Source organism: Acanthochromis polyacanthus, chromosome 11, assembly GCF_021347895.1.
Source record: "Acanthochromis polyacanthus isolate Apoly-LR-REF ecotype Palm Island chromosome 11, KAUST_Apoly_ChrSc, whole genome shotgun sequence".
Classification (NCBI taxonomy): Eukaryota; Metazoa; Chordata; class Actinopteri; family Pomacentridae; genus Acanthochromis; species Acanthochromis polyacanthus.
In genome coordinates this window covers 6,350,367-6,362,790 of record NC_067123.1, presented here as the reverse complement: position 1 = coordinate 6,362,790, position 12,424 = coordinate 6,350,367, and the positions used below count along the sequence as shown (strand labels likewise).

Here is a 12,424-nt window from a genome sequence, read left to right as displayed (position 1 = left end):
CCGCAAGTCAGAACTCACATAATGTGACGTATGTGGTGCACAACCGGTGAATGTAAACAAAGCCTTCTTTCTTGTATAGTGGCGTGTGACGATGTATTCGTCCACTCCACTCGCCAACTAGTTCCTGTGCGAAATTTGTTTTAATGTTGCAAACAGCGTATATCGGAATGATGGGGCAAGACTTTCTGAATAAATTTATGGGAGATGGCAATGTGCCCACGAAACGGTGTAGGTCGAGGACTTTGTAAACTGAGGATCTACTGTATGGGTTGCAGGCTCATTTTAGCCACTTGTACCTACAATCTCGTTCTTTCAGTCACTACCCAGAGCAAAAGAGCATAGGTGAGGGGTGGAACGTAGATGGACTAGAAAATCAAGAGCTTTGCCTTGTGGCTCAACTCCCTTTTCACCATGATTGTAGAATACAGTGACATTACTGCTGACACCACACCAATCCACCTGTCCATCTCACGCTCCATTTTTCCATCACTCGTGAACAAGATCCTTGAAGATACTTGAAGTCCTTCTCTTGAGGAAGCAACTCCTCCTCAACCCAGAGGGAGCAGTCCATTGGTTTCCAGCAGAGAACCATGACCTTGGACTTGGAGGTGCTGATCCACATCCCCGTCGCTTCATGCTTGCCTGCAAACCGGTCCTGGTCTGAGGAAGCCAACAGAACCACATCATCTGCAAAAAGCAGAGATGCGATCCTGAGGAGACAGACATGGACATTAGATCAATGGAAATCCAAATGTGAGATCTTTGGTTCCACCTGCTGTGTCTTTGTGAAGCGCAGAAAAGGTAGACAGATGGTCTTTACATGGATGGTTCTCACTGTGAAGCATGGAGGAGGAGGTGTGATGGTGTGGGGGAGCTTTGCTGGTGACACTGTTGAGGATTTATTGAAAACTGAAGGACCACTAAACCAGCATGGCTACCAAAGCATCCTCCAGTGACATTCCATCGCATTCGGTTTGCGTTTAGTTGTACCGTCATTTATTTTTAAACAGGAAAATGATCCTAAACACACCACTGAATGAGGAGGTGTGTCCAAAGTGTATATTTAACTTGCACCATTAACGGTTTTCTATCAGCATTCATCTCTTGCATCATTTACAGTAGCAGTGTTGTTTTTTTACTGTAATAAATGTTTATATTTTTCAGAGCTTTCCATTGTGGTTGGGAAAGAACACACTGTTAGCTGTTTTCTCATGGGGGATGCAGGGACACTCTGAATTTGTTGAGTTTTCATGTATGTTTTCATCACATCAGTGTGAGGTAACTGATCCAAAGCTTTGACTGGTTCTGACAGTCCACTTTTTTTTAATGAATGTCTAATGGTAGTTTTATTTTGTTAAGTGTTTGTATTTTTGCTTAAAATTAACTTTTAATTAGTCATAAAATCATTGCTAGTCCATTTTTGTTGATCCACCAACTAATTATTTGATTGATTGTATTTTCATAGACAGTCCTGTCTCACAAAATTACACATAATGGGCAAAATTGATAATTTGTTGTATTCATTTTGCACTGTCTCATGATTTTTGAGGTTTGTTTTCACTTGTTTGGTATAAATTTACAACTGAAAATTATAATAAATATTTGTCTTTTTGGTCTGACTGGATGTTTCCTGACAACATTTAAGGCTGAAAACTCCACCTGTCCAAATTGTGCAGCAGAATTTAGAGCATCACTGTGAGCCCGACCTGGTTCTTAAGCTGTGATCATTTATTTTAACCGTCTCCCATCTGCAGTGCCACTGCATATTCAGCAGTAATTCCCATCAATTTCTGCAGCGTGTCAGATGTTTTATGTATGACTCTGACAGCTGGCTGGTCATTAACTTTCGCGAATTCTTCTCTCCTTTCTGAACTCAGAGCCCATTTACTTCTGGCAGCAGACGGCCGAGGACATCACGGTCTGCGTGCGCATGCCTGAAGGAATCACCAAGGAGGAAGTTCAGTTCAGACTGACGGCAAATAGCATGAAAATTGGAGTTCAGGGTTTCCCTCCTCTACTGGAAGGCCAGCTGTTTGCATCTGTAGACCCCGAGGCCAGCGCCTGGATCATCAAAAACGACAAAAGGTTTGAAATCTGTTGTTGTGTCTGAGTTGTTTTTTGATTTGCATTACTTATGTAGGAACAGTTTCAACCTGAAGTCGTATCTGTGTATTCACTTTTATATTTAGCTGTCCTGTGTCAGAACAAAAGATCCCACAGACAAGATACTTAAAAAAGTTCAAAGACTGCACCCAAAACAATCAATAACTCTTTTCAATTTGGCCAGCATCCCCGTTGAAGTCGTGTCCTTGTGCAGTGATACTCTGCTCCCCGAGCTGCTGCAGCTGATGAGAATTAAAGAAGAAAAACATTCTTTGATGTGAAAACAGATTTCTACAAATCAATGTCAGTTAGTTAAAAATGCAAAATGTTTTGCTGTTGCAGTTTGAGGTCCACAATGAAAATCACAAATGTCACAAAAAAATCTGTACTGATCACAAAAAAGTACAAATTTGTATCAGTTGCATCAAAATGGGGTGTAGCTCCACAACTTAACGACACTAATCAAAACCAGGGTTGCAACTATCAATGGCTTCTTTTCAGTCATTGTCAATTCATCTTTAGAAAAACTAAATTTTGGTTTTTAATTCCGAATCTCATGCTTACCAAAAGTCCAAATTGGTTATTTGTAACTGAGAAAAGCAGTTTCTAGTCACATTTGAAAAGCTCGCGCCAGTGAAATCTTTGCTTTTTTTTTGCATAAAAGAACCTTTAATTGCATTTTTAAGTTGCTTTTAGCTGCTGACTGACATAGAATCCAATGTTTGCTCCAGTTTGAACTCCACAGTGAAATCAGAAATGGCACCAAAAACATCAGAAATACTACCAATGTTTGTTTTTTTTATCATCCATTAGTCTCTGTAGCGTTTAGTTTACTGAATTTTTAATTTTCAATTGCAGATCATGTGTCACATAATGCAATTTATTCCAAACAGGTAATTTAAAACAAAGAAAAGCAGCATTTAGTCACATGTCAGTAACTAGAACCAGTGATATCTTGGCAGTTTTGTGTAAAAAGAACATTAAATGAGTTTTTTAGTTTCTTTTTAGATGCTGGCTGACACAGGATGCAGTGTTTGCTCCAGTCTGAGCGCCATAGTAAAATCAGGAATGGTACCAAAAACATCTGTTCACGTTACCAATGATAGGTTTTTTGTTATTATCATCAGTTCATCTTTATATTGTTTTCTTAACTGAATTTTTAGTTTTTGGTTCCAAGCACATCTTGCATGATGTAATTCATTCCAAACTGGTAATTTATTACACAGAAAAGCAGTAATTAGTCACTGTTAAAGAACTAGAAGCAGTGAAATCTTGATATTTTTGCAATTAAAAGAGTCTTTTCGTTAGTTTTAATTGTTTTTTTTTTAGCTGCTGCCTGACATAAAATGCAATGTTTGCTGTTTGCTCCAGTTTGAGCTCCATAGTAAAATCACAAATGGTCTCAAAAACACCTGTAATGCAGCTCTGGATGTTTAAAGTGCCATATCATGGGGTCTCGTGCATGCAGTGTTCCGAACATTCTGCCGAAATCTCAGTGTTTTCTGCATCACATAAATAACCTGCAGCCCATGAATCTCAGAATAGACCTGCTTTTCATGAATGTGTGAAATATTATGTTCGAGATTCAAGCTCCAATGAAGGGATTTAATAGATTTAAAGGCCTAAACATGCTAAAAGCTTGGATGTACAGATATATACGCTTAGCCTGGACTACTTTTTGGAATCTTCTGCTAAAATAAAACCAGTTTTCAGTCTTAGTACTCCTACTCTCTGCTTCCATGTCCAGCTTCATGTGCTGTTCCTGTGGTGGAAAATATTCTCCGTCTGTAAAGAAATTCAGGCCTTGAGAAGGTGGAAATGGAAAATGCTTTGAACGTTGTGAAAACAACCCAGAAGCAGAGTGAGAGAGAGAATGCACCGACAGAGGAGAGTACATCTCCGTCATTTCTTTTCTCCGCAGCACTGAATCACATTATGTGGGATTTTTTTCGACACTGATCAACAGATCGGCGTCTCCGGCCTCGTCAGGGTCGGCAGCTCCTGCTGAGCCTCTCAAGGCAAATTGCTGCGAGGTAACGAGCCGCTGGGCCCGGAGTGATTCAAGAAGTATCGTTTATTAAATCACCACCGCTGGGAATGAGGCACCTTGCCGGGAAAAAAGGAAAATAGGACAAAGTGTCTCCAAATCAGAGACCAAGTTGGGCTGTTTTCTGCAGAGAGCTGTTGATCTTGTGGGGCTATTTTTAGTCAGGAAAGCCAAGATGGTCAGTTAAGACCTGTGGCCAAGTAGCTGGAGGAAAAATCAAGAAAAATAAAGGAGACCACTAGACTATATTTAAAATTGTTGTACATTTTCAGGAAAAATAACTTGCTTTTTTTGTTGCAGTAAAGTTAATTTTTATAGACATTTGAGTTTGTAGTGGATCTAAGATTGCAGAGTAAAGTGAACAAGAAAAATGCAAACTCAATTTTTTTCTTTCTGTGATGTTTTTGGACAAATGTTGGTGCCAAAATGTGGAAGACGGTTTTTTATTGTGGCTTCTCATAAATTGAAGTTTGTAGATTATGTGGCTGATTCATTTGACAGCGCAAGTTCAGACTTCAATTGTGTTGAAAGGTTTGAAAAAGTCATTTTGCTGTTTTGGGTTTATTCAGAAATGAAGCCGACACATTCAGATGCCAGAGAGCATTGTGGGGGTTTAGCTAGCAATGGGCACCATGACAGACTTCTGTGGTGCTTAATGACCTCTGACCAGGAGACATATGTTTGTAGATCAGCGGTAGCACCTGGTTGTTCCACCAAATGGAACCTCTTAATGTTTGATACAGTAGAGAAGTGAGGAGGCGTCACTCAGACTACAAGCAGTTCATGTTGGCAAACACAGAGCATTGTGGAAGTTTAGCTAGCAAAAGGCACCATGTCAAAGACTTCTTGGATGCTTAATGACTTTCGACCAGAACTAAAGAGCTTAAGACAGCCCAGGATCCACTAGGGCATCATCTTTGTGTGTACAAGCTCGTTTTTTTTCTCTCTCTGATGTTTTTGAACCAATTTTGGAGCTGAATTGTGCAAAAAGGTGGGACAACCAATTTACATCAGGTGCATCAGTGGGAACAAAAGCCAGCCCCACAGGGTTGGGGGGATTCCTCAAAAGAGAGCTCTGGAGCAGGAGGTGGCGCTACAGCTGGCTCTGGAGGAGGTGGAGGCGAGGCAACTGGCTCTGAAGGAGGTGGAGGTGGAAGCAGGTCATATTGAGGCGTCGGTTCAACAGCTGGAGCTATGACTGGGGGCACTTCTTCAACCACAGAAGACAGAACCTCAGGCTCAACTGGAGCCTGGTCTTGCAGGCATCAGTCAGACTACAGGAAGTTCATTTTGGCAGGCACAGAGCATTGTGGGTTGTTAAATAGTAAAGGGGCACCATGAAAAGTCTTCTGTAGTGCTTAATGACCTTCGACCAGAACTAAAGAGTTTAAGACAACCTGGGATCCACTAGGGCAGCATTTCTGTGTGTGCAAACTCATTTTTTCTCTCAGTGATGGTTTTGGACCAATATTAATGCCAAAATGTGCAAAAAACATTTTCTGAATATCTTCTCATAGCTTGAAGTTTGTGGATTATGTGGTTGGTTCATGTGACGGTACACATTCAGACTTGGTTTGAAAACGTCGTTTTGCTGTTGGGTGTTAATTCAGAAATGAAGCCAACACCTTCGGATGCCATAAGGGAGAAGAGTTCATTTCTGAAAGAGGATTTCTATTAAACTGAGGATGTTGGTGCTCCAGCTGTCTGAAGAGCAGAAATATAGCTTTTCTCACGGTCGTGGAACATCTCTTTCAGCCAAACCTCGACTACATCCGCCGTAATTCAATGCTGCAAAACATTAATGTATGATAAAGCAGAGGGTCCTGCGAGCCTTTCACAAGATCCATTGATCCGGTGTGAGTTGAGTCATATCCTCCCCTTTAAGAGCTTTTGTACGTCTCCATCTCTGCCTCCTGCTTCTTCAATACGAGTTCTCCAATGCTCCATTCACTGTGAAAACATGTTACATAGTCTGTCTGTTAGTTTGCTGATGGGCCTTGATAATGCTGAAGGCTCCAATCTAAAAATACCGTGTTTTGGACGGACGTGGACGTGAGCATCCGTCCTTTTATTTCTTTAAGCTCAGGCCTGCTTATCCACCATCGATCCTCTTTGTGTTTGCTGCAAATATCCAGATGACATTTTACACAGTGAATGTCTCACACCTTCCTCCAGAGTTTTCCCAGATACACAAAGGGCATTATAGCAACCAAGCAAAACACACGATTTAGATGAAAATCTAACAGTTGAATGTGATTGCAGAAAATGAAAGTCCTTTTTTTTTTCATTGCTCTTTCCACACCAGCAGGTTTTACTCACCAACAGACGGCTGAAGCACTTTGCTGCTTTCCCATGTCCGGAAGTGAATTAAGAAGCTGTCTTTTGTATGTTTTCCATCCTAATATGGACCTGTTTTATAACATCCTGCAGCACAATGCAGAGGCAAAATGGAAAAATGAGGCCGGCACGTGAAGGACCACGAGATTGAAGCTACAGCCTGCAAGTGAAACAAGACGACATGGTCATCCATATCCCCTGCCACATGTGATGTCTATGAGTCTACATCCAAAATAGTGATCAAGGGCCATAACTCTGTTAAATATTATCGCACAGGTCTCATTTTCGAACTTGATCAAGGTGTCCATGGTGTGAAGCTACACACTAAATTTCGTAATCCTAGCTGTAATAGTTTCTGAGAAAAGCTGTCCCCTTCATCTCAGACGGACGGACGGACGGACGGACGGAGGCCAAACCTATATCCCCCTTTTCCATTTCGTGGAGGCGGGGGATAAAAATAAATATGAGGATGAAGAGAGAAAGAGTATGGCCAAAAAAGAAGAAAAAACAGCAGATGTGCATGGTTATGTGTGTGTTCCCTCTATGCATAATAGGTTGTCAAGATAATTGTTAGATTCAGTGATGTTTTAATTATGCATCCCTCTGCTCGTATCGCTGTGTTCTGGTCTGCATTGTTGTCTAGTTCTGTGAAGTTTGGGATTAACAAGTCAAACTTCTTACAGTGTTCCTGTCCTTTAATGTAAGTTGTAAAAACAACCACGTTTGAGGGTTATTGGGTTTTTAATAAGAAGAAGGTTGTTTAAGTCCAGTTACAGAATCGGTATTACAATAAGACAAATGCACAACTCTAAATTACAATTCTACACTCATTTCCCTTTAGGGTAAGATAGCAGTAAGGTTTGTTTTGAGTTTCAGTTCAATTCCTTCAGTGTTCTAGACGAGCGTCTTTTGTAAATGTAATAATTTAGTGGATTCTGATTAGTGGTTAAAGAGCAGCATTGGTCTGATGTTCATGGGTGTTGGGGCTTATCAAAAGATGTCCAAGTTATTTAATATTTAGAGTCCAATCTGGTACTGTTTTACTACATAATACACACTTCAAACCAATGAAAGTTTTTATAATCACTGCAGTCGATATCCATAACAACTGAACAGCTCTGCAATGCATTAAGAAAAAAACTGCTTTTTGCATCTAAGCTGTTTCTTACAGTTATGTAGGTGTTCAGGAACCTTGTAAAGTTCTAGTAGGGCACTGTCTGAAAGGTAGTGTTGGAGGGTAAATGTGCTGTTAGAGGGTAGATGTAGAGTTAGAGGGTTAATGTGGTGTTAGATGGTAGGATGTACTGTGGCTCCACAAGCTCCAAAAGATGTAGAAAACTTGTATTCTCTGCATGATGTCAGTAAATCTATTGTGGATCAGCTGTAGTACCTGATTGTTCCACCAGGTGGAGCCTCTTACTGTTTACTACTGTAGAGACCAGAGGAGGTGTCACTCAGACTACAGGAAGTTCATGTTAACAAGCAGAGCATTGTGGTAGTTTAGCTAACAACGGGCACCATGACAAAGACTTTTTCTTTTATTTCTAACTATATATTAAACTAAATGTTTATTATACTTGAGTAAATGAAACCCCAGTTGACAAAACTGGTTACAAAAGATTACATTTTTCTAATTTTGCTGCTTTGGGTGGCATCAAAAATACCTTTATGTAGGAAAAAAACAGTTAAAATGACAAATACCAGCCTGTTAACAGCCAACTCTGGTTCCACGATGGCTTATATTGATTAAATTACAGCCTTTTCACCATTTACGTCTAATTATTGGACCAGAATGCCTGATAGATAACATGATAAAGCAAAAATAGTTGTTTCGCTCTGAACTAAGCACACATATTCTAACACGTTTGCTATAAAACGAGGAAGCTAATGTTATTCTAATGCCATTCTGATGTATTCCTGCTTTTTCTTGAATTCATGGAGGCCGATCCTCATTAGCATCATTCAGTGCGACGCTGAGAGTCGGTAAACAGCCTCTCGTTTTGAGTCGTGTTGAACTCTCCGGTGCAGTCTGGTCAAGTGTGTGGATCTCAATAGACGGACTGAATTACATTATGCAGAAAACACACCTGCAACCTCAGAGCAGGATGCTTCAGTAATCACATAGAAATGATGAACTAATGTATTTCAGCAGCTAAAAACCTGCAAAGTTCCAATTTGATTCAAATATGAGGGCCAATATTTGTTAACGTCGCTCTGTGGTTGTTGATTTTATCCTGAAAAACTCATCTTTTTCTATCAAAGTTACATATTTAGAAGATTTTTCCTATGAAAATAGAGCCTTCCTGCTTTAACCTTCATCCTGCAAGTCAAAATTTACCTGGTTTAAAGTTTGAAAATGTGGGAAAAATATATATTTTCACAGTGAAACTTCTGATGTTCTGACATTTTCAACATTTTTGGGAAATCTTTGAACATTTTTTGGTGGAAAAAAGAAATGTTAAAAATGTTTCTTAAGATCATTCACAAAAAAATCAACCAAAATCCAGTGAATTTTTTTTTGACAAAAGTGTGAAACAAAATGACAAAAACCATTCACACAACAGTAAATAAAGCAAACACACAAAATGACAAAAATGAGACAAAAAGCACAAGCGAGACAAAAAGGAAACAAAATGACAAAAATGTGACAAAGGATGAAAACCAGACATAAAACAAGACAAAATATTACAAAAATGAGACATAAATGGGCAATAGACCGATCTAGTATTTTACTTTATGATCAAAACAACTTGTCATGGTCTAGAAATTATTTTAAATTTATAGTTTTACAAATTTCAGTTCATGTCTCCTCTGTCATTTTTACACCTGTGGACCCTCTGGTGGGCCAGTTTTGACCCACGCTCCGCATGTTTGACGCCCCTGTGTTAGACTAAAAGTTATCGTTTATTACAGTTATTTTCTCATTCAGTTGCTTATTTTCTTATCGGTTAACCAACAGTCTAAAACTCTGAATATTCACTTCAACATGCAGCCCATTTTATAGAAGTTTCTTAATTAATTTACCAAAATGGAAAAGCTTTTAACGGACGAACTTTGAGGCCAAAATGCATGAAATAAACGTCACTTAAAAGGTAAAACATTCTACATTCTGAAAATGTGCTTGATTAGCATTTGACTAAAAGGAGCTTACAGGATCATGAAAAGTTTTTGCCCCCGATAGAAATGTTCCAAATCGTCAATTTAATATTTTTAGTTATTAAATATTACACAGAAATAACCCACAAAGCACAAAATCAAGTTTTTAAATGATGATTTATTATAGATTTACTGAAAACCTGTGTAAAACTAATTACCGCCTGAACCTAATCTCTGGTTGGGGTCATTGGGTAGATTGGTAGCTCAGGGGGCAATTACTTTTTCACACTGGTCATTGATAGACTGGACAGTGTTTTTCCTTCAGTATCATCTAAAAACTGCATTTTGTGTTTTCTTGGGCTATCTTTGCCTAATATTAATGAGATTGAATTCGATAAGTGATTGCCAAAACAGAAGATTTCTGGTGGTGGTGGTGGTGGTGGGGGGGGCAAATACTTTTTCACAGCCCTGTAAATGCTGCTGAACTGGAGGCTGTTGAGAAGTTTTTAAAAATAGTTTAGCCATCTAAAGCAGGCTTGTTGTGGCTAAAAAAATAAAAATAACTCATTTGAAAATCAGTATTTTTCAGTCAGTTGTCTGATGAGGTGTTTTCTGTATCTGCCAAGATGGAGCAGATTTGTTATAGCAAAGAGAATTCCCAAAAGATTGATTAGACCAAGAATATAACTAAAACCTATGAGCCTTGCTGCTGTATCTTTATTTTTGTCTGAACTGTGTCTCATCCTGCATACTGACTGATATTCTGGCAGTCCAGTGAGTCTATTTTCTGATTTATTTTTGCGCCCTTTTCCCTCTCCAAGGTGCATTTTACTATTTTACTGCTAATTGTGGCCCATTTATTGGAGTTTTTAATATGAATCCCTTGTTTTTGTGCTACATGTGATGGTACTTGGCACTTTAGGTCCGACATGGGTGTTTGTTTGATTGTAAAAATGTAAAAATATTCCCACAAAAAGCAAATTATCACATCAGAGACACTGAATCTTAAGTTGAGCAGGTTTTTGTCGCAGCTCTAATCAAAACAAACCTAAAAATGATTGAAATCTGCATCTTTTAATTAAAACCTGCATGATGCTGGAGTTATTTTGATTAATCATAACGTAACTCTTGGCTAATGAACATTTTGTGTCGAGGCCGTTCTTGCAGAAAATGTCATTTCGGCGTCTCCTGATGGTAAAATGGAAGCTTTTCGGTGTTTTCCTCCTTCATTTATTCTGCAACGCGGCTTCAGACGCTCCTCATCGCCTCCTGAGGAGCATCATTTGAGTGAAACCTGATCGTCTGCAGCTCTGCCGGTCTGAATAACCCTCCAGGTCCTGATGTGACCTTCATCATCAGCGCTGCAGTTTTAGCTAAGCTGCTCCTGATTGGACGTTTTCTGTCTGACTGCTTCGCTCTCATCCTAAGTTTATATGAAATCAGGCTCTCAGGTGCTTTCTGAAATAGTGGGATCAGATCTTTTAGCTTTAGTTGGTTTGAAGCGTTGAGTAATTGAAGAAAACCGACCAAAATGCGGCCTTTCTGTCACTGTGCTGCTTCAGATTTATTGTTTCCATGTATTTGACTGATGCATCGTCTGTGCAGCTGAGGACGTCCACAAGTTGAATATTTAAGATCATTTCTGTGTCTAGACAGTAGGATTGTTTTTTAAATTTTTATTGAATTTTAGAGATTTGTTTTTCTATTAGTATTTTTCAATGTTTCGGTTGATGTTTTAAGGTTCTTTTCCCAATAAAATATATATATTTAAATGTTTATTGAATTAAAAAAAATCTAATAGGATTTTTGATTTTTTTTTAAATTTGTAAGATTTTTTTCAAATTTTATATATATTCCATTTCTAAAAGAATATTTCAGATAATGTGCTTTTATTTTTATTTTTTTATAACTTTTTTTTTAAAAATAGGTATTTTTATTTTTATTTCTTCCAGTAGTTTATTTATTTTGTTTTTTAAAATATATATTGGGATTTTCATTTCTTGCCAATAGAGCATTTATTGCTTATTGATCAAAACTAATAGTATTTTTTAATTTTTTGTTAAATTTTTCAAATATTTTTTATATTTTCTACTGTTTTTTAAATTTTTTATAATATTTTTTCTAATCCTGTTTTTACATTTTTTTTTCAGTATTAAAGATTTCATTAAATTTTTTTGTAATAGTAATTTCAAAATATATTGGAAGAGTATAAAGATATTTGGTAATTTTTGTAATATTTTTAAATTTTTTCGAAATTTTAAGATATATATATATATATATATATATATATTCTAATTTTATTTTTACATTTTTGTTGAATTTTATAGATATTTTAAATTTTTCTAGTAGTACTTTTTAAATTTTTTGTCATTTTAAATATATTTAGTGTTTTTTCTAACAGTATTTTATTTATTTTTTGTTAATTTTAAGGATATTTGGTATTTCTTCTAATTTTATTTTTACATTTTTGTTGAATTTGAAAGATATTTTGTGTTTTTTCTAATAGCATTTTCACATTTTGGTTGAATTTAAAGAATTTTTATTTTTTGTAATACTGTTTTTGAATTTTCTTTCACATTTTAGAGATATTTGGTATTTTTTTCTAATAGCATTTTTACATTTTTGTAGAATTTTTAAGATTTTTTTCCAATACTGGATATATTTTACATTTTTCTTTAGGTTTAGTTGGCTTGAAGCGTTGAGTCGTTTAAGAAAACAGACAGAGCTGCAGTCTTTCTGTTTGCTACTTCAGCTTTATTATTTCCATATATATGAGTGATTCATCATCGTCTCTGTGGCTGAGGAGGTCGATGGGTTTATTTGTTGTTGTGTTTTCTGTCC

General features: G+C 37.4%; 1 protein-coding gene across 4 annotated transcripts in view; it reads left to right on the top strand.

The window, feature by feature from the left end:
* nudcd1 (NudC domain containing 1) overlaps nt 1-12,424 on the top strand; it is a 117,844-nt gene that overhangs the window by 30,080 nt on the left and 75,340 nt on the right. For all 4 annotated transcript variants that reach the window (XM_051955520.1, XM_051955519.1, XM_051955517.1 and 1 more), the window contains exon 6: nt 1,878-2,085. In XM_051955520.1, the coding sequence (XP_051811480.1) occupies nt 1,878-2,085 (208 nt within the window). The remainder of the gene's footprint in view (nt 1-1,877; nt 2,086-12,424) is intronic.